The sequence below is a fragment of the Vigna radiata genome, unplaced genomic scaffold (genome assembly GCF_000741045.1).
Source record: "Vigna radiata var. radiata cultivar VC1973A unplaced genomic scaffold, Vradiata_ver6 scaffold_319, whole genome shotgun sequence".
Classification (NCBI taxonomy): domain Eukaryota; kingdom Viridiplantae; phylum Streptophyta; class Magnoliopsida; order Fabales; family Fabaceae; genus Vigna; species Vigna radiata.
In genome coordinates this window covers 38208-59935 of record NW_014542600.1, presented here as the reverse complement: position 1 = coordinate 59935, position 21728 = coordinate 38208, and the positions used below count along the sequence as shown (strand labels likewise).

General features: G+C 30.9%; 1 protein-coding gene and 1 long non-coding RNA gene across 2 annotated transcripts; one reads left to right on the top strand and one right to left on the bottom strand.

Annotated features, from left to right (window-relative positions):
* Window positions 1–10634: 10634 nt before the first annotated feature.
* On the bottom strand, window positions 10635–18400 carry LOC111240919. Its single transcript, XR_002666563.1, has 3 exons — window positions 18389–18400; window positions 11629–11753; window positions 10635–11404 (listed from the first exon to the last, which is right to left on the bottom strand). It is a non-coding gene; the product is annotated as an uncharacterized LOC111240919 (long non-coding RNA).
* LOC106780458 (LOB domain-containing protein 20) lies at window positions 14319–16639 on the top strand. The gene is made up of 2 exons (XM_014668747.2): window positions 14319–14728; window positions 16234–16639. The coding sequence occupies exons 1-2, from the start codon at window positions 14348–14350 to the stop codon at window positions 16561–16563; spliced, it is 711 nt and encodes a 236-aa protein (XP_014524233.1). The 5' UTR covers window positions 14319–14347; the 3' UTR covers window positions 16564–16639.
* Window positions 18401–21728: the final 3328 nt, after the last annotated feature.

The window sequence follows — 21728 nt, the reverse complement described above, 5'->3', positions numbered from 1 at the left end:
AATTAAAGCTAAATTATACATAAGATGAAAATAGTTCTCAATTACAAACAATTACACTTCTCAATTAAAGCTAAACAAATTTAGCTCAATTCATCTGGACAAATTAGAGGCAATTCCATACTTTTCTACTAAAGTGAGTTTCTTAAACTGAGATTGAGATTCATAAGTTCAAGCTCAAGAATAGCACACCCAAATGCTTCTAGAGGCAGTTGGCTTGGCAATATAACTTGTGTCTGGTACTAGGGGCGCTTTAGCAATCTACAAGATAATGAGACGTCATCCATTAAAAGGAGTATCAAGTTATCACATGTAAGAAAAGATCAACAATTACTTTAGCACACAGATAGATTGATAGCATGGCCTAGGCACTCATTACAGGAAAAAAGAACTCCTAAAGGCCTAATTAAGAAATGATGGATTTGTAATAACAAACGTCTAATAACCCAAAGAATGGTTGCATAAACACTCTCACATATATGGAGAAAATAAGCCAAATATGCAGAATGATCAGAGACACATAAGCTATACCTCATTTAAAAGAGAGTCTGAATTGCATAGGCAATGGAGCAAAGTTGGTTTGTTTGTGGAGATTCTGAGCTAAAGTGAGGAAAATAGCATTAGAACAAATCATCCTTAACATTAGAAATACTTAGCCAAGGTTAGCCAAGAAATTAATTCATTCGTAAGTTTAGACCAAGACTGGCAGTTATCAATATTGGTACTACAACTAAAAATAAACAAACTCTAAAATCACATCACTACATTGATGAAAGTGTTTTGATAAACTCTGAAAACAAATTCAGAGTTTATACTTATATGCTCTTCTAATCACCAATTCAGTACACACTATGATTTAATCCTGAAAACTGATGGTTGGAAATAGGTTTAACACTATAAACAATAACATACTTCTACTGCTAGCATAGATGGGATCGACAATACAAAATTACACATAGTTAGGAATCCCATCCATTTTTAAGTGAAATCCTGAACTACGATTAACCTTCGAAATTGCATAAATGAGGCAGAGCAAAACACAAGTCAGAAATAGTGAGTATTCATATTATAACTAATAAAATATAAAAATGGAATATCAAACACGACATGTATTTTATCTAATAATCATTTGAATTGGAGACAACAGAAACATGGGAGTGGCAACACTCGTTCTAATTAATGGAATATCAACCACAGCATATGTTTTAATCCAGACATCAATCCTGATCAACAAAAAGTTCTGGAAACACTTACGTAGCAATTGTTGCACGAACAAAACAAAAATGGAATATCCTATTCTGTTCTGTGCACTTTTAAGCAGAACAAAAATGTAATATTTTCTAACCTTAAGTTGTCCTAAAATGTTTTTAAACGACCCAAATATGAAATAGAACTCATATTCTGTTCTGCATATATATCAAATGTTATTATGCTACCTTATTTTGACTAATCGATTTACATTTTACAACATCTCCATTTGCTAAGACTGATCAAACATATAAAAGAAAGCTTACTGGAAAAAGAGAGAACTAGCTATGAGGGGAGGGAAATCAAAATTTGTCAAGAGGACCAACTTTTGCACCCTTATAAATTTTGAGTTCTCAAGACAAGGAAGATGAAATGAGAAAGGGTAATAACAGAGGCTAAGAGGTGGACAGGGTTTGACATTTATTAAATGCCTCTTTTTTTCTTGGGGAAAGGTAAATTGATAATTATGCACAAAAATAAAGAGGCTTGGACACAGTGAGAGAGGAATGTAACCAAGAATAAGAAACCTAAACCTAAATCATAGTTAATCAATTAATTGTAGTACAAATAAAATAAGTTTGATTTATTTAAACCGAACTGTTAAACAATATAAATAAGTTATGGTAAAAATAATTTAAGTTTTTTTAGTATAAAACAGTACAAATATATTACAAATTTAAGTTTTTAAGTAAATTGTGTCCAAATCTAATAGTTTATTACATATTCAATCTCGTATCTTGGTCTTTGTGAGTCCAAGATTCATATTGCATTGCAATTCTCTTTTTCACCCTTATAATTTCTTTCTACACCTCTATTAATTTTTAAACTTCCATTTTTTACCTTCTTTTAAATGGAAGTGAAGGTTTTTCTTAGCAAAACTTTTGTTCATTTGGCTTTTGTTTTCCTCACAGATGAGGTGCTGAAAGTAAGATTTTGACACATTCATCAAAAGAATTGAAGATTATTATACTTTGAAGCTTGAAAGTTGGTAGTTGGTAGTTGATTTTGGGTTTGGGTTTTTGATTTGAAGTTCTTTCATGTTGTGTACGACAAAAGCTTTTCTAGAGTTGTATAATTTAGAAGTTGTCTACAATTTGAAAGAAAAAAGTGGTTTATTCTAGATTATATCTAGAATTTGAAAATATTATTTGAAATTATATGATTCAAATCAATGAATTGACATTAGAAATTGTATTCACGATGATGTAATGTGAAATTCAATTTTAACTTTCGGATGCATGATCCAAAACTCAAAAGTGTTTTCAAATTACAAAGTTCAGAATGCAATTATTAGTTTCAAATTCTTGGAAGTTGTTTTGGTAGGAATCCTAGACGTAGTCCTTTGAATATATGACATGATTTGAGTGGTTTTAAAGTCTTTTTTAATGTGTATTTTTGAGAATTGAAACATGGGAGAAGATAGATATATAAAAGACTTTATAACACTGAATAAAATAGTTTGGATCTTTTAAGTGAAAGAGAGAATAAATGTATTTTTTGGTGAGATACATGTGTATTCATAAGATTAACATGTGATAGTAAATAATAATCATTGAAATAATACTTACCTCAAATAGATGATAATAATAAGAAGGTGATATATTATCATAAATAATAATCATGATATCAAGCAAACAAGATTAGTTACGATTGTCGTTGATATATGAATGTGAATATTATTTAGATTGTTTTAAGATAAAAAAAATATATTAGTTGGTAGAGCTAGGCATAATTAACTTAGAAAAACTAAACTATTTTTACCAAAAACTAAATTGTATCATTTTGTAGCTTAGTTAAAAAAATTGAACCTTTTATATTTGCAGTTTAGTTAATTGCTTGAAATGTGTTTTTAATTTTACCTTTTTGTTTAATAATGCCCAACTCATCCCATTTCTTTTTCAATCACCATCGTCACAAAGAGTTTTTGTCGAAGATTTTGCTGTCGTCGAATGCCCTGCCACCATCGAAGGCCCTACCACCGTCAAAGGCCCTACCATCATCAAAGGCCCTCGCATTCTAATAGCATGTTTTCTTAAAAAAAAAAAAAAAAAAACTTAATTGCATGTGCAAAAATATAATTACACAATTGTGTAGTGGTATCTTAGAAAACATAGTAAGAATATTGTTGGAAGTCCCGCATCAACTACAGATAAGGCCAAATTATAATATATAAGTAGGGTGCAAACCTCATCATAGAGCCAGTTTTGTGGGGTTGAGTTAGGCTTAAAACCTACTTCTTAATATGATATCAGAACCATGGTTAGAGCCTATTCTAGCGATATTTCTAGTTTCATGGGCATTTTTTATTCCACCCGTTGTTGAGCTGCTATCAGACCACATATAAGTGGGGTGCAAACCTCACCATACAAGCCAATTTTGTAGGGTTGAGTTAGGCTTTATCTAAAATTTTAACAAATACTTTATCCAGGAAACCTCACCATAAAGTCCACTTCTTAACAAATACTTTATCTAAAATTTTATAGTATAGTTTTTATATTTCTATATAATTGCATTTTTATTCTCACTTTACATAAGAAGTTATAATTAATGGTGCATTTGACACTACATGATTTGGTTTATGGAAGAATACATTTCAAAAGTATAAATCCAGGAAAAATAATTATTATTAGTTGTGATAGAAATCTTTCTTTTTTCCCCTTTGATTTATTATCCATGACCATGCAGTTCTAATTTGCAGTGGAGTCATTAATTTTCTTTAAGGTAGTTTTGGCCACTTCGTGCCACTTAGTGCTTATTCATTGGGCATGTTTGGTTTCCCTCATGTCATACATTATTGTATGGTGCACTTTTTCTATAATAGTGTGAGAAAGCAAATTCACGTTGAATATTTCTTTATGTATGACGTCAATTGAGTTAGTCATTATCCTAATCAAATTTTTTGTTCTTTTTAATTAATTGTGATCATTTTTTACAACTCTACAAAACTTGAAAGCAGAAAAACAACAAATGTAACGCAGTTTTTGGTATTTTATACCTCATGAACTATGAATTATAAGCAAATACACAAGTTGTGACAACAATAGTAGTATTAACTTGTGATTTTTGGTTTTGATAGCTATGGTTATTGGTTTTGGTTGAATCTTTTTTTACCACTCCTTTAGAACCCTAGTTCAAGAAAAAACACCAGGAGCTCTTAATTTGGGTCTGTGTGAAGTATAAAAATTATTTGAAAAGTGAACAACGATAAATCTTTAAACGACCATAACATTTCTTCCAATTGTCTGATTTGCTGTTATTATATATGGACTTAGGATAGAATTTTTTTTTTTTTTTATATAATGGTAGCTTGCAAAGCCGCTTAATCCTTCTAGATTTTGTAGAAAACGTCGTTTTCTATTTTTTAGAAATTTATTTTGTTTTTTTTTTCAAACTTTGTAAAGATATTTAAAATAGTTAGACTTTGAATTTTGATCTAATTTTTTTTCGTGGGAGCTTTTCATGATATTTTGGTGCTTTAAACAAGTTTTCAAGTCATTTGGACTTGTTTTCAATATACTTTCAGTTCTACCGTAAAAGCTTAGATGTATAACGTGTAGTACACTATGAACAACAAAGAACAACAACAAACAAATAACAAACAAAAACAACAACAACAAACAAGTTCTTGAAAACGAAAACGATAACTAATATTCAAAAAGGTGGGTTCGTTGAAATAAAGTGTTGCCACCAATAAGAAAGAAAGTAGAATGCGCCTATGAAGGTGTCGCGCTAAGATAACATGAATGAATTTTCAACCTCCCACTCAAATTTTTATTAAAATTAACATATAGTGTCTAATTTTAGGGAATTTGACGTTTTATAACATTTTGACGTATAATTCTAGGACATTGGACGTCATACGTAAGTACATTTTCATCTTTGCGCCAAACATTTTCGTGAAATTTACCTAATAGGATGTCGAATTACAATCCTAAACAATGTCTTATTACCATTTAATGTCAAATTATAGTCCTAAACGACGTATAATAATTACATTTATTTACAAAAATGTCATCGGTCATTTTTAATGTTGGTTATTCAGTAGTTGGACATTAAATGCGTGATGTTATATGATGTTTTTGTACTAGTGTTGTGTTTGTGTGTTTGTGAATGAAATTATCGTAAGTAGATGATATTGTAAATGTTCTAGAGGCACGATAGATTCGTGAGATGATGAGAAAAATTTTGAGTTCTTTAAAAAATTCTTTTGATATTAACTTTTGAAACAAAGCAATTGTAGTTGTTTTATTTCTTTAATCATTTTAATTATTTTTGGAATGATGTAATTGAACAATTGAAACTATTATATTTTGAATAGAATATAGATGTTGAAAGATTAAAGTTTTTAAAAAATATGTTTTCGCCTTAGGATAAAGTTTTGAAATTTATGGATGTCAAATTTATATTTTGAGATAATTTAGTTACCTATACACAAAATAATCATTTTTTAAATTAACTTACAAATTATTTTAAAAATATTAAATATTCAAATTTACAAAGTTAAACATATATTAAGATTGAATAATACCTTATATTAAAGAGAATTATTAAACTAAAATTAGCATATTGCACTATGACGTTATTTAAACGGATAAAAAGGCCTAAAAGCGACATAAGATCATATATTAAATAATTTATCTCCATTAGTTGTATCTCAATTAGCGTCCGTGGCCCTACTTATTTATTTTGTGTTGCCTGCCTGGCGGACACTATGCTTCTTTATATTCAAATTTTACTTTCTCATTCATTTCCCTCCTTCCTTTTTTTCTATTTCGAATTCGCTCCTATTCTTCTTCGCGCGCTTCGTGCCATTGTCGCCCTTCATTTGCGATTGCTCGAGCCTGGGTCACCCTTCAACCCATTGCCCCTCTCTTGCACTTCAGACACAACCCCCTTCTTCTTCAATCTTTTCAAAATCTCTTTTTTTTCTTTTTCAATCCAAAACCCTATTCGAACCCAGTTGAGCCCCAACACTGTTGAAGGCGATTTGGCCCCTGAATTGAGCTTCCAACTGCAGTGTTAGGCGCACTAACGTTGTTTGTGGCAGCTGGTACGCTGGTTCGTTCTTCTTCGTTGGTAAGAAGAAATCTGAAGGTTTGTACTGCGACTCTCTTTATGAAATGAGTATTTTAGAAAGATATTTGTTTTGTGCATAGTGAGTGGTGCGTGACTGATTCGTTTCTCTATTTAGGGATAATAATGCTGGAATATTGGTAGAATGAAAGTTCGAAGGGAGTGTGGCTGAATTTAGGGCTATGGTATTTTAACCACATTTAAAATGAATGAAGTCAATCTGGTATTTCTGTGCTCTAGATAGGTCATCGATTTGATCTTGTTCAGTTTATACAACTTTTGTTGTTAGCACATCCATTGATTGGAATTTTAATGTGACGCATAGGTATTCAGGAAGTGATTTGCATGGTGTCAGTATTTAATTCTTTAATTCCTTCTAATTTTATGTTTATCAAACGTTTCTTTTTATAAGGCGACCATTCTACATATAAATTTTACCTAACATGTATAATTTCAATTACATTTTGCATTATTCATGTATGGATGCTCCAGTCTCTGTTCTGTAGATTCTGCTCTAACTCCAAATGATGGTATTCAAAGGTTATTAGTGAAGACATTTTTCTCTTCTTTTCTTAAGAATGTCCGAAGGCATATCATTATCTGTTATTGTAAAATGTTGAGAAACTTGAAGGTTGTGACTTAGAGTTGTTAAACTTTTATTATCGATGATGAGAATGGATTTTATGGAACCTGTATATTCTTTAGACATTGCTTTTCATAAAGAATATAGTAAATATATACCTTACACTTTGATGAACTCCTATATGCCATTTGTCTGGTATATTGAAGAGAATCATTGGGCAATATGATTACTTAAATTTTACTTTTATAACTCATTTAGAATGGCCTTGAGGATTTGATTGTACTTACAGAATCTGTTTTTTCTTTATATCTGTGAAAATTCACCCTGAAATTCGTAAAGAATGCTGGGACCCTGAGCAGTGGCCAAAGCGTCCGATATACATATACTTTTCCGGCGGAGTTTCCGGCGGTTGACTATTTTTTTTCGGCGGAGTTTTCGGGATTATCTTTTTTAATTTTTAGAATAAATTCCCCTTACCCTTCCCGCGCCTTCATTCCTTCAATCTCTCAACCCTTTTCAATTTTCTCGTTCCAATAGCCGATGTCATCATTAGGGCAAACGATTTATCTTTATTGCCTATCTCTCTAGAAAGGAGTAGTAATAGAAGGTTAGGTTTTCATTGGGTATGATATTGAGTGTCGATCCGGGATACTCCGAAGGACGAGTCCATTGAGGGAGGCAGAAAAGGCCAACTATTTGCCATCGGGAAGTTGATCGGTCTTTGGCTGGCCTATNCGTGTGGCTTCGTGTAGATATCTTATTGCAGAAAGAATACAGCACTTTCAACAAGGTTCAATTTCGTGTGTTTTATATTTTGTTTGGTTTGTTTTTTTTCTCTCTAACCTGAGTGCACGTGTTGGGCGGAAAGAAATAGAAGCGGAGTGTCAGTTTTTGAAGAGGTGCTGCGAGAATCTGACGTTGGAGAACAAAAGGTTGCAGAAGGAAGTGCAAGAGCTCCGGAAGGAGGTCCCTGCTGCATAGGTGGAGTGTGAGTTTTTTTCCTTACTTTTATTTGTACCTGGTATTATGTCTGTCTTCTCCTAACCATTATGCACTGGTAGAATGTTTGGCTGGGTAAAGTCTCGCTTTGGAGGTCTTCTTTTGCATGTAAGTAGTTCAAATAGTATATTTGGTTTCTCATATAATTGCATTCACTTTTACTTTAGAAGTCACTATGATCCATATCATTCATTATGCTTCACTGTTTATTTGTAAATATTTTTCTTTTACGAGACATGATGTTTTCCATTTAAACCAGAACTATATTAAGGTAACTTTTATTAGTTTGGCATAAATATTTATGTTGTAAAAATATGCTCTGCTGTTCTTAATTTGATTGTTACTTTTGGAAACCTCACCCATAATCATGAATCAATCAGGAATGAATTTTGTTGTCATTTTCTCATATAGCTTTGTTTGCTGCAGAGGTTACTCAAGGATTTTGTAATCCTAACCCTACAAAATATGTTGATAGTTAGAAAACAGAGCCAAATGTAGTTTTCTATTAGGCTTTGAAATCTAACAAAAATAATTTTCTGGACATTGATTCGGTAAAGGGGGAGTTCATGAAGATTATAAAGAATGACTACGAAGGTTCTCCTTGGAGATTGGAGATGTACATCCTTCTCAGCTGCCAAATTGATGTTAAGAAAAGTAATCCGCACTTCCATATTGGTTTGTTTGCAATGTATCAACAGTTCTAACGAGGATTATAATAGCTAGATCTATTTTATTTTGATTTATCTGTTATCTTGTTGTGTTATAGATCTGTATATTCTATAGTATATGGTGTATTCTATATTATATTGTAAGGATACGATGAAGCAAGTATGCCAAACAAGAAATGTAATGAATAAGAAAATTGACATTGTTTCTTTTTAGCAATGTAATGAAGATCTCGGTAATATTTTTAGTATTTTAATTTAGATTTGAATTTTTTTTTTAATATATGAACATTTAACTGTATGACCATGTTGATATGTTCAACAATATAACTTCTTTTCCTTCATTTATCTTACTAGTTCAGGCTCTCCACAAGGGTGTACTAACCACTTTTTTCCCTAATCCCACAATCCAGAGGAGATCTTCTTTCTATATGCCCAAGAAGAACCGTCAATAACCCTATCTTCACTTTTTGTTTTTTATCATAGTGGGAACCACTCCAAATCAATTCTTTCATTCAAACCAAAACCAAAACTTTTCCTCCCTCTATTTTAAAAAATTTTCTAGAAGAACAACTCACTCTCACTTCTCATTTCTCCCTGAGGTCTATTACTCCATTTCTTTTTTGCATATTATTTTCATCATTACTCTATTACATTACAATTCAAAGACAACTCTAATATGCACTAAAAGCTCATGTCCCCACCATACTCAGAAACAATCTCCTTTCTCTTTTCTCTTTATTTACCTTCCAAACCCTTTGCTTCCTTCCATACAATTTCCTTCTTACAAATTCTCTCCTTTCCTTTCAATACCAAGGGTAGAGAAAACTCCATACCAAGGGTAGAGAAAACTCCATGCAGTACACTCAATCTAAAATCACAACAACACATTCTTATGCCTATAAAATCTCACACACTCTTCTACCTAACTCTCTGGTGCTTCAACAATTCTCCACTCCCTCACTTATCTTCTTTTCATTCACAACATCTCTAGGGCTACTCCTCCTATATTCCTTTTCACTGGAAACATTGACAATACCAATAACAGCACTCAACCATTTAAACCTTTCAGCTTTAAAAGCTTTAGTGAATAAGTCTGCCAATTGCAATACTCAATTAAAAGTTTTCCACTGCACACCTGATCACAAATGAAGTGAAAAAGTGTCTCTATGTGCTTACTTCTCCCACGAGATGCTGGATGCCTTCCTAAGTCAATTACTGGCTTATTTTGCTTTGCTTGAGAAATCAACCTTCAATTCCTGCTACACAGTTTCCAGCCAAACAACTTGACAAGATGCTCCTATAGCTGCAATATACTCAGTTACAATATACTGTGCTCCATTCTGAATCTTTTTAATAACTCCATTATCACATCATGTTTTGTTTTAGTAAACTCAATCCCAAGAAAGTAATTGGGCTCTCCCAAATCACTCATTTCAAACTCATTTAGCATCTCAGTTTTGAATTGAACAATTGCTTCATCACTGCTTCTAGTCCCCAGCAAATCGTTTATGTATAAGCAAAAACCTATCTTATCTGAATTGAAATCATTATTCCAGCACTTAACATATACTCCATATTCTGAAATGCACCTTTTCAAAACCAATCTACCTCAGAAACTGATCTATCCTTTGGTTGCAAGACCATGGAACTTGCTTCAATCCGTACGAAGTCTTCTTGAACCTGTACACTTTCTCGTGGTTTGGGATTAGGAAAAAAAGGTGATTAGTACACTCTTGTGGATTCTGTGGTTGCTTTGGAATGTGTGGACAATTAAAATAAATGAAGGAAAAGAAGTTATATTTTTCTAACATATTAATATGATGATATAATTAATTATTCATATATTAAAAAAAATGTTCACTCCTAAATTAAAATACTAAAAATATTATCGAGATATTGATTACATTATTTAAAAAGAAACAATGTTTAATTTTGTTTTTTATTACATTTCTCATTTTTTTTGACACACTTGTTTCATCATATACTTACAATATAATATAGAATATACAGGTCTATAATACAACAAGATAGCAGATAAATCAAAATAAAATAGATCTAACCATTATAATCCTCACTGGAACTGGTGATACATTGCAAACAAGCCAATATGAAAGAGCGGATTCCTTTTCTTAACATCAATTTGGCAGCTGAGAAGCTAACAGGATGGACATCTCCATCTTCCCAGGAGAACCTTCATAGTCATTCTTTATAATCTTCATGAACTCCCCCTTTATCGAATCGATGTTCAGGAAATTATTCGTTAGATTTCAAATCCTAATAGAAAACTACATTTGGCTCTGTTTTCTCACTATCAACATATTCTGTAAGGTTAGAGTCACAAAATCCTTGAGTAACCTCCAACTACAACAAACAAAGCTGACAACAAAATTCATTCCTGATTGATTCATGATTATGAGGGAGGTTTCCAGAAGTAACATTCAAATTAACAACAGCAAAGCATATTTTTACAACAAATATTTATGCCAAGCCCATAAAAGTGACATTAATATAGTTATGGTTTAAATGGAAAACATCATGTCTCGTAAAAGAAAAATACTTACAGATAAATAGTGAAGCATCTCCAGTGTGATTATAATGAATGGTATGGATCATAGTAACTTCTAAAGTAAAAGTGAATGCAATTATATGAGAAACCAAATTTACCATTTGTGCTACTTACAGGCAGAAGAAGACCTCCAAAGCGAGAGCTAACCCATTCTACCAGTGCATAATGGTTAGGAGAAGAGAGACAAATTTTGAGAAATCGGAAGTATCTTTCTGTGTACGGAAAAGGCTCCAATACATTATCCCAGAGGAAATCTGGCTTCAAAATATCCTTCAATCCAGCCACATATAGAAAATGGGAGATTTATTTAAATAGGAGCATCAACCTCAATAATGGTTATCCATGAAGAAGAAAATAGTTTGATACACCATGTAAAAGCTAGAACTATTATTACATAAACAAATATATATTACATAAACATCAAGGTCAAATAAAGGAAAAATGTAAAAGCTAGAACTATTATCGAAACTTCTTAATTTAAGACTATTACTCACTTGATATGTAAAAGAGTTTCTTTGTGGCTGTTCCACTTGCCCTGTACTTTGCAAATATCTCTTCTACCTTCAAGAAATCTTCCCCTCTTTTGGCCTCAATAAATGCCCTCTTTTCTTCCGCTTTTCTGTGGAATGTAACAGATATTCTTATTGCCTTCTTGTAAAAATATTAGTTGTTCAAAATGCTTACTTTTTTTAGATGTTTCAATAACTTAAAATTATAGTTTTCAATTATTAAGTCCTTAAAATCCCAAAATTTCAGAGACAAATAATTTATATATTAAGAGAGAAATTGAAATAAGTAATTTATACTATGAAAATAACAAAGATAATAATTAATGAGTAATTACTTAAAAGAATTAATTGAATAATTGAATGATAACATTATTTTTCATGGATATTAATATTGTAAATTATGTTTGTTAAGTAATTAAAAGGTATAATTAAATTTAAAGTTCTTAATAAATTTTAGCATTATATTTTTCAATTGAGATTGAGACTCTTTCATTTAAGTATTTTATTAAGGGGATGATGTGATTGTTATATTTTCCAATCATCTTAATTACTACTTGTATATATATGTTAAAAAAAATGTGAGGTTGTACTATTAATATAAGAATATTATAGTTAACGTAAAATAATGAATGATTTTATTGAAATCATTGAATACATGCTAAATAACAAAAATAGTCTCATCAATGGTGGTGAGAAAAACAACCTCTTAATTAATCTAGGGTTATCATGTGAAAGCTATCCAAAAACGTAAAGATTTTGTATGACTTTTATTTACAATGATTAATGAAAATCAATTTAAACATAATATCTTTTTTATATAAATAACAAAACTACATTTCTTAATATGCGAAACAAAGTAAACAAATATATACGACAAAATAACAATTATATCACTCAATTCATATTCAATTCAAAACTATTTTATATATTTAATAAATAAAAAACAATAGAATTGAAAAAGGGTTAAATATGTTTTTAGTCCTTATATTCTGGGACGATTTTAGTTTTAGTCCATCTTTCAAACTAAGGTACAATTTAGTCTTTCAACTTTAGAAAACTCAGGTTTTAGTCCTTTTTACCAAATTTTTATAACTTTATTTGTTGTTTCAAGCACGTTTCATTATAGCATTTGCATTGTTTACACGGTTTGACACATTTTTGCTTCAATGTTAACTTAGAAACGCGTTTGAAACAACAAATAAAGTTAAAAAAATTTGGTAAAAAGGACTACAACCAGAGTTTTCTAAAGTTGAAGGACTAAATTGTACCTTAATTTGAAAGAGAGACTAAAACCAAAATCACCCTAAAATATAGGGACTAAAAACATATTTAACCTACTGAAAAATTATGTATGAATCGTCTTGTCACTCAGCTCTTACTCGGCTCTTCCTACCAATCGCTCCAATGCAAAGATTTGGTGATCCGTCCGTTTACAACGTCCCACAGTTTGCGTTCCTTATCCCGACAAGCCCTTTACTATGCTATTGTAAGTAAAGGAAACATATAACATATTGATAGTTAACGATTTTTCGTAAAATAGTGATAAAGAGTATAACTTCTACAAATTTATGATATTTTAATAATTTTTTTTAATAATTTTTTTTAACAGGAAATGCGTCATTATTTCATTCATTTATTTAGATTTATTTTAAAAAAATATTTAAAACAAACTAATCATAAATTATTACATATATTATTAAAAAATTATTAAAAAACATTATTAAAGAGACATTTTTTTCACAATATATATTGATATTCATTTCACACATTCGTAAAATAGTATTAAAAAAAGTGAAGTTTATAGCTTTTAAAAAAACAGTAAAAAATTAAAAAAAAATTAATATCATATAAATGTAAAAATTTTATATCAAAATATAGTTTTTTATTATAATTTGTCTTACTATAAGACAAATGGTCTTTTGTTTTATCATTAGACTGCTACAAAATCACATTTCATTAGGAAATCCCATCATTATAATCTACACTGTCTTAACATTTTTTTTTCAACTATCAAAATTATTTTTTAACACACTTAAATTTTTTACATTTATTTAATATTACTTTTTAACTTTTTTTTAAAAGAAAAATATAAAATTTTATATTTTTATAATTATGTTATATTATAATCTGTATTAAATGAATATAAAAAATAATATAAAAATGTGTAAAATAACATTGCTAACTCTTAATGTCAGAGGCGGAGTACTACAACGAAGATATATGCAAAAGTAAAATACAGCTTTTTCCATACATAGATTGTCCCAAAAGTAGAAAGTCTAACAATTTCAAAAACTCATTCTTGATGACCTAAAATGGACCCATTTCACTCTTATTCTGTTGCTTACGAAAAGAATAAAGAAACTGAAAAAAAAAAGAGAAAAATATAATCTTGAATGAGTTTTTATAGCAACGAGAAGCATGCACTTTTGGTTCCACCACCCCACACGCGAAGAGCAACAAAGACTGCGTAGTTCTTGTGTTTTCCCCACAAAGACAACCTTTTATAGTTTCACATTTCATCCTTAACACATTATTATAAACATAAATCTAACAAACATGCAAACAGTAACAACATTTTCATCATAAGCACGTGGTCCCCTTCAAACGTCTTCTTTCTCAAACCACAACATCACAAGACCAACGTGCACTTCCCCCATATATATAAGCATATATCAACACCATCCCATTCCGTTTTACTATCAGAATGGGTAATGATGGAGATGACAGCGGTGGATCAGGAAGCAAACGAAAAGGTCCTGTTTTGAGGCGTGCCATGGCAACGCAAACTCAAGATGAAGCAATGGTGGGATCTTCACCTGCAACACCATGTGGGGCTTGCAAGTTCTTGAGGAGGAAGTGCATTGGAGGCTGCATCTTTGCACCCCACTTTGGCACAGACCAAGGTGCAGCCAAGTTTGCAGCTGTGCACAAGGTGTTTGGCGCTAGCAATGTGTCAAAGCTCTTGTCTAACATTCCGGCCAACCGCCGCCAAGAAGCAGCAACAACCATATCCTATGAGGCTCAGGCAAGGCTCTCTGATCCCGTTTATGGTTGTGTCTCCACCATCCTTGCTCTGCAACAACAGGTACTGTTTTATTTATCCTTAAGAATCTTTTTTAACAAACTTTTAGATGGACCAGTGTTATTATTTTATTGGTTATTTATTTTCACAAAACTATTTAAAAGGGATCAATCACAAGACATCACGTATGCGGTATAAAAATGTTGTCAATTTTTAATGTGAATAAATCATGAGAAGTTTTGTGATCTCAGGAGATTTTAACAAATTTACACACATAATTTTTTTACATTCATCTTATATTATTTTTCTTTATTTTTTACTTTCTTCTTTTTTGAAAAGGAAACAGTTCTTTTAACAATTCTTTTTTGACAATTTTTTGACAATACATACGTGGTAACTTGTGATTGCTCTGTTTCAAATATTTTTTTAAATATAAATTTAAACAGACCAATAAAATGATGATACGTGTTCTATTATCAAAAAGTTATTAAAAAAAATTGTCAAAATATCAAGATCTTTTTGAAAAACTACAAAAATTCACTTTTTAAAATCATTTGGTATTGTGTAGGTGTACAGAAATGAGAGTGTTATGTATCATCATGCATAGTATTAGTATTGTTTAACAATTACACAATCACTTATTATAACTCCATGCAAGTTAATATTTTTTGTTTAATTTTGAAAATTTGAAAAGTAAAATGTAATATTAACTTTTATAGAAACTAAATTTGTACATTGACAAAAATATTTATTCTCTTAAGAAACATAATTATTTATTCATTTTTTAGGGGTATTATTTTCTAAATGTTAGAAAAAGAATTCATGAATGTGGTTCCTACAGTTTCCATTGATTGGGCTTTTCTTAAATATATATTAAATGCGTTTGTTTCTTTCGTGGATGACTATATGTTATTTTTATTATCCAAAAAGTTTGATTTTTCAATTAAAAGAATATAGATAATACAATAAATAAATTATATATAAGTCACACTAAGTTTAATTCTTTCTATTTTCAGTTTATATGTATTATATCATTAATATATTTTCCTAAGCAAGTTGTGAAAAAAACGTTTCTTTAGTTCCTTTATTAAAGGATGGATCAAGATCGTGTTATTCAATTGGCAGTTATCGCAAATGATATCACGCATTTTCTTACCCTTTTAAATAAATTATTGCAAAAATTGGGGTGCTATTTTGTAATTTCAATGTCTTTAAATGCTTTTTATTGTATGTGGTTTAAAACAGAAAGAAAAAATATTTTTTGACACCGTAATTTATTGTTGACATTAAAATGATACGGTAAAATCCACCATTTTAAATATTAAAGAAAAAAAATAGTTTTGAAAAAAAAATAGTATCATTTAAGTGTATTTGACACGTATGGATGTCATTCTACCAGCACCCAAACATAAAACATATATTTTTCTTTTCAAATAAGAAAAATCCCACTAATTTTCTTTATATTCTAGTTTTACTTGAATTACTTTAGAGTTGTAAAATCTATGGTTAAAAAGTTTAAGTAGTCGTTCATTTTGATCCATGCAATAGCTAAGTTTTGTTGAATTCAGGTAGCATCTTTACAAGCAGAGCTAGGTATGTTGCAAACTCAGGTCATGAATAGTAAGTTTGCCTATGCAAGTGCTCTTCAGACTACACAACTACAGCAAGCAAACATGAATGCAGCAGCACTACAACCATCATATTCTAACAACTCATGTGCTTCCACCAACCTTATGAATTTGAGCAGCTTCAACAATAACCCTGCTGCTTTTGACCTTGCAATGGACACAGCACCCTCATCAAACACTTTAGAGCCTCTTCAACTCACAAGGCTGTCCAAATGTGAAGAAGAAGATGAAGAAGAAAGCAGGACTCAGCAAGCCTTCAACCACCATTAATTATCAGTTGCCCCTTTTGTTTCATTTCTTAGTAGTGCTATTCTCTCTGTTTCATCTCTACATATAGTTATATACTGTCCCTATATCATTAGTTTAATGTATCTCACTACAACTCTATACTTTACTTTCCATAATATATATTTTGTTTTTTAATAAAAGGGCAATGGAAAATCCTATCTTCTAATATGTGTTTTTGTCTTGTTTAAATAAAAAAAAAAATTATATATATATATATATTTTGACACCCAATTTTGAACAACATTTTAAAAATGATATCGTCATGTTCTATCATGATATATCAACAATGATGCTCCTTATTCTCCATTGTCATCCTTCCCTTTGTCCAGCATTGGTGTTTTCTCTTTCTCTTTTCACCTCTTTTGATGTTTATCAAATAAGGAGAGAAGAGTTAGACATGTCAACATCTAGAAGCATGTACTCATGGAGAGTACACTAGAAGATGAGATAGAATAGGATAGCACAAAACTAAAGAAGTCTCCATATTCTTAGAAGTCCTCGTGCATATCATTGTACAAATTCATGTTAATGTACTCTGTTAATACGTTTATGTTTATGCATTTAAATATTTGTCTTTCACATATATTAATATATGCTCTAATTATTTATTATATCTACTCTAAAAATTAACCTGCATTCACTTAAGACAACCTAATAATAAAAATGAATTAGTAAAATATTTTAACGACAAAGAAATTTCGAAGTTTTTATAAATGCATTTCTATGCTGAAAATCATATAGTTTAGATGTGTATTTATTAAATATAACAAATGGGAAGATTGTTAAGACAAGATCATCTATAAGATTGAACTATCTAAACATCCTCATATATTTTGAAGTTTAACAAACAGTAATAAACAAAATCAACATATGACAGTGTTATCATTAGAAAACCAATGCAGCTAAAATATAAGTAGTTTATGAAAATGCTTTACGAAATCTAAAAACCTTAAGAAAAGCTTTAGTACAAACATCAATGTATGAATAGACACACTATGAAACAGTTAACCTATTCAATGCATCAATGGGAGTGTTAATGAATGGTTTAGTGCTACACATTGCTAAGCGATTATCAAACAAACTCTCAATATATCTTGATACATGAAAGTATCAAAAAATGTTTTTGGAAAGTAAGCTAAAAGTCCTAAACAATGACACAAAAATACCTTGCTAAACGTGTTGTTTAACGAAACAAAAATAACTTAAAGAAACGTTTATATAGGCTAGACGATACCATCTGCCAAGTGATCTACTTCATCGAACGATGAAGCCTTCATCAACTACTTGGTATCTTTGTGAAAAGCTCAAACGATCAAATCCTACCTAAATGTTAGAAAATGTGAAAAATACTTTTTTGTTCTAAACATGCATTAAATGTCATTAAATGCACATTTAAAAACAATAAAAATGATAAGAAAAATGACGTACATGCCTGTATGCATATCTACTATTCTCTATGCAGATTACCTATGTCAAGCATCCACATACTCCATCTATACAATTCAGAAGTGGACGTTAGGGACAAACAATACATTCACAGAATGTCCTCTCTAACAAAAGTCGTGCCAAAAAGTTTGTACAACCTGCTTTTTGAAGTACTTAAAACACACTAGAAGGGGTGTTAAACTGCTTCTAGCCGCTAAAAGCATAACAAAACTGATCCTTATGCTGTTAGCAAAATGATGAAGATGAAGTTTTGATGATGTCCAAATCAAGTCAAGATATATCAAGATTCACGAAGATCCTTTGAAGACTTATTTTTGTTATTAAAAGTTTTTGTAATAATTGTAGTTTAAATGTTTAGGACTTAGATATGTAGTAGGTTTTGATTCTTGTACCTTCATACTTTATATTTGTTGTTTAGAATAAAAAACGCACAATTTTAATTGATTAAATCAAGTATTAATCGATTAAAACTAGCCGTTGGAGTTTTCTGGTTTTTGAAAACTAGTCGTTGCACTCAATTTAATCGATTAACAGTAATATTAATCGATTAAAAACGTAAAATGGCCAGTTACGAAGAATGGAAGAGTTTTTGCTTGAGTCTATAAATAGGCTCTCTTTATCCATCAACAACAACTCTTCCCTTGTGCTCAAATGCTCAGAACTCGTTGAGAATTGTGTGCTCTTGCTCAGTTAAGGAAACTCTTGTCTGTGGTGCTGGTGCATTGCTACTACGGTGACAGAGGAATAATTGGTTCATCCTTGGTGCGTCTAAGGAGGTGTGTGGAAAAGGATCATCCTTCGTTAAGTACTCGGAGGAGGTGTTTCATCCTTCGTGAAGTATTCGGAGGAGGTGTCTCATCCTTTGTGAAGACTCAAAGGAGGTCAGGTTCATCTTTTGTGGTATCAAGAGAGGTGGTTTCTAAACTCTTACAAATTGTTTCTTTGTGAATGTAGTTTGTAATTGTTTTGTGATTAATGAACTATTTATCTTGATTTGAGGTAAGCGATTGGACGTAGGATTGGTAAGATCCGAACTAGTATAAAATTCATCTGTGCAAATTTCTCTCAACCTTACACTTTTATTTATATTTATTATTTGCATAGTAAGATAAATTGAGAAGAAATTAAAAGGCACACGTTTATATTAAAATCCCTCTTGGTTTGTTATTTCACGCTAACCATTCCGCTGCAGCCGCTCTGACATATGTAGCATAGGGATAACCAACATATCAATCCAAGGACTCAGAAAAATCAAGTTTACAGTGTAAAATTAGTTCTTAAAACTATTTTCTACCTAATTACTAATGCAAGATGGGGAAAGAAATTAAATGAAAACAAAGAAATTGAAATTTATAAAGGAAAAGAAAAGCTAATGGAATCTGTTTAAAGAAAATAAGAAAGTACATGTAAGGAAACAAAAACCTAAGTTAAAGTGATGAAGAAATTGAATTTAATCATGCTTACAAGTCAAACAGTAGTTGAACTAACCTATGAATGCTATGAAATAATGATGCAAGAAGACTAAGAGTAAAACTAAATATAGAAACTAATGATGATGAAAGCAATAAATAGTTTAATTAAAAGAAAAGATATATACATGTGTCAGAACCAAAAGAATGGAAAATGTGAAGTAAGAACTACAAGAGCAAATGCAAATACAAAAAAGAGAATGCAATGCCCTAAAATTAATCCTAGAAGCTACTGGATATGCAATAAGAAATCATTTAGAAAACTAAAATTTACCAAAAATCAAGACTCAAGATAAGTAAAGATACTATAAACAAATTGTACAAACTAAAAACTCTAGAAAACATATTTAAAACTTCAACATTTGTATCTAAAAATCAACATCAACAATTCAGTGTAGTATATCCAAATAGACTCAATATTTTGCAAGAAAAAAATAGTGAACTAACATTTAACACTCATGAACATTAAATCCAGATCAAATGCTTTGACTCATTCAGTGTTTTAAATTGCACCCTAACTCAAGGAGACACCTTGGGAAAGAAAAGTTCACTTTGGAGTCAATACAGATTCTCTTATTAGAGAAAATAAGGTGCAATTTCATAATTCAAAACCTAAATAAAACAAAAAAAATTTATTCTGAAAGGACAACAATAGCATAATTCAATTCATAGGTAAATGCACATTGAAATGAATAAAAGAGTGCTGAGAGTTCTCAAGAAGACATCATGTTATGTGAATCTCACTTTAGGGTATTCTGGTTCATATTTCAGAACCTAATTTGACTCTTTCCACTCATTTGTTCAACCAATGTTCATTTGCCTATTCATCAATCTAAAATTCACAACCAAATTCAAGGAAACGTAGAAATAACATTGAATTAAAGAACAAAATCAAAACACAGACAAGAGTAGAACAAAAACACATAACTGAACTTTATTAACATGAAAAGGAATTTACACACTGCCGGATTCACCAAATCACTCGCGGTATGTCACCCTCGCAAGCCTATCAACGAAATCCAGCATCCAAGAACTCTACCTCTAAAGAAAGCGGGTAGAAATCCTAAACTAAAGAATGTAAAACTATAATGTAAAAACTGTGTATGAATATCAAAAGTATCTATTTACATGGCAGAAGCCCCTTTATATAGGGTCAACGAAAGACAAAAGTGAAAGAAGGAAAATGGGAAAAAGAAACTTGCTTACGACGCTTTGAGCTTCTCAATCGGACGATAACAGCTATTCCTCATGATCCATACATCAGAACCCTCTGATCAACTTCTTCATTTCCTCTACAGATCACCTTCTCTAGCATGTGTGCAACTTTTGGTCAAGTGACACTCTATCTCTTCTTCTCCCCCGCTTCTCTTGCATAAGCCCTAGCTCGATGGTCAGTTTATTTTTCTTTTTCTCTTGCTCGAGCCTAACATGAAGGAATGCTTTTCTCCAAATGAAGCACAACTGAGACCCCTAAGTAGTTGCAGCTATAACACACTAGCGGCCTAATTCCAGTTAAATCTGTCCAGCAACGGCCTACTCTTCTTCAATCAGCATTAGCCCCAATCGTGAAAGTAGCGGCCCAAATCCAATAGTGTAGAACAACCAACCCAATTGCTTGTAACAACATCAAACCTGTTATCCTAGTGTTAGCAATATTAATTCAGGTGCAGCCCAATAAAGGCCTAATCTACTGCTCACAGATTCAACCCTGTAGGGAAAACAAATGCAATTTAATCAGCCCAATTTTTTTCAATGTAGAGGCCAAATCCTGAAGTTTTAATTTTAACAATGAAAAAATCAATTAGCAATTAAAGACAAAGAGGGAAAAAAATAAAATCTATTTAAGCAAAATAAAGAAAAGAAATCTTATTAAAATATTTTCCAAAAATACTAATTTTCTATTTATTAAGAAAGTTTAAAAAAATACTCCTAAAAACCTATTCTTAACTAAAATTTTACAAAAATAAATAATTAAAAGAAAAACTAAAAACTATCCTAATTGTAAGCAATAAGAAACTAAAAGAGGCTAAGAAAGACTCCTAAACCTAGAAAAAGGTGCAAAAACTGAGAGTTATCAAGGGGGGTTGAATAGTGTTTATAAAAAACGTTTTTCGCAACCCTTCTGATATAGCATGTTATCGAGCGTATGAAATATTCTTTGAAAGCTTAGACACTTAACTTGAAATATATATATATATATATATATATATATATATATATATATATATATAT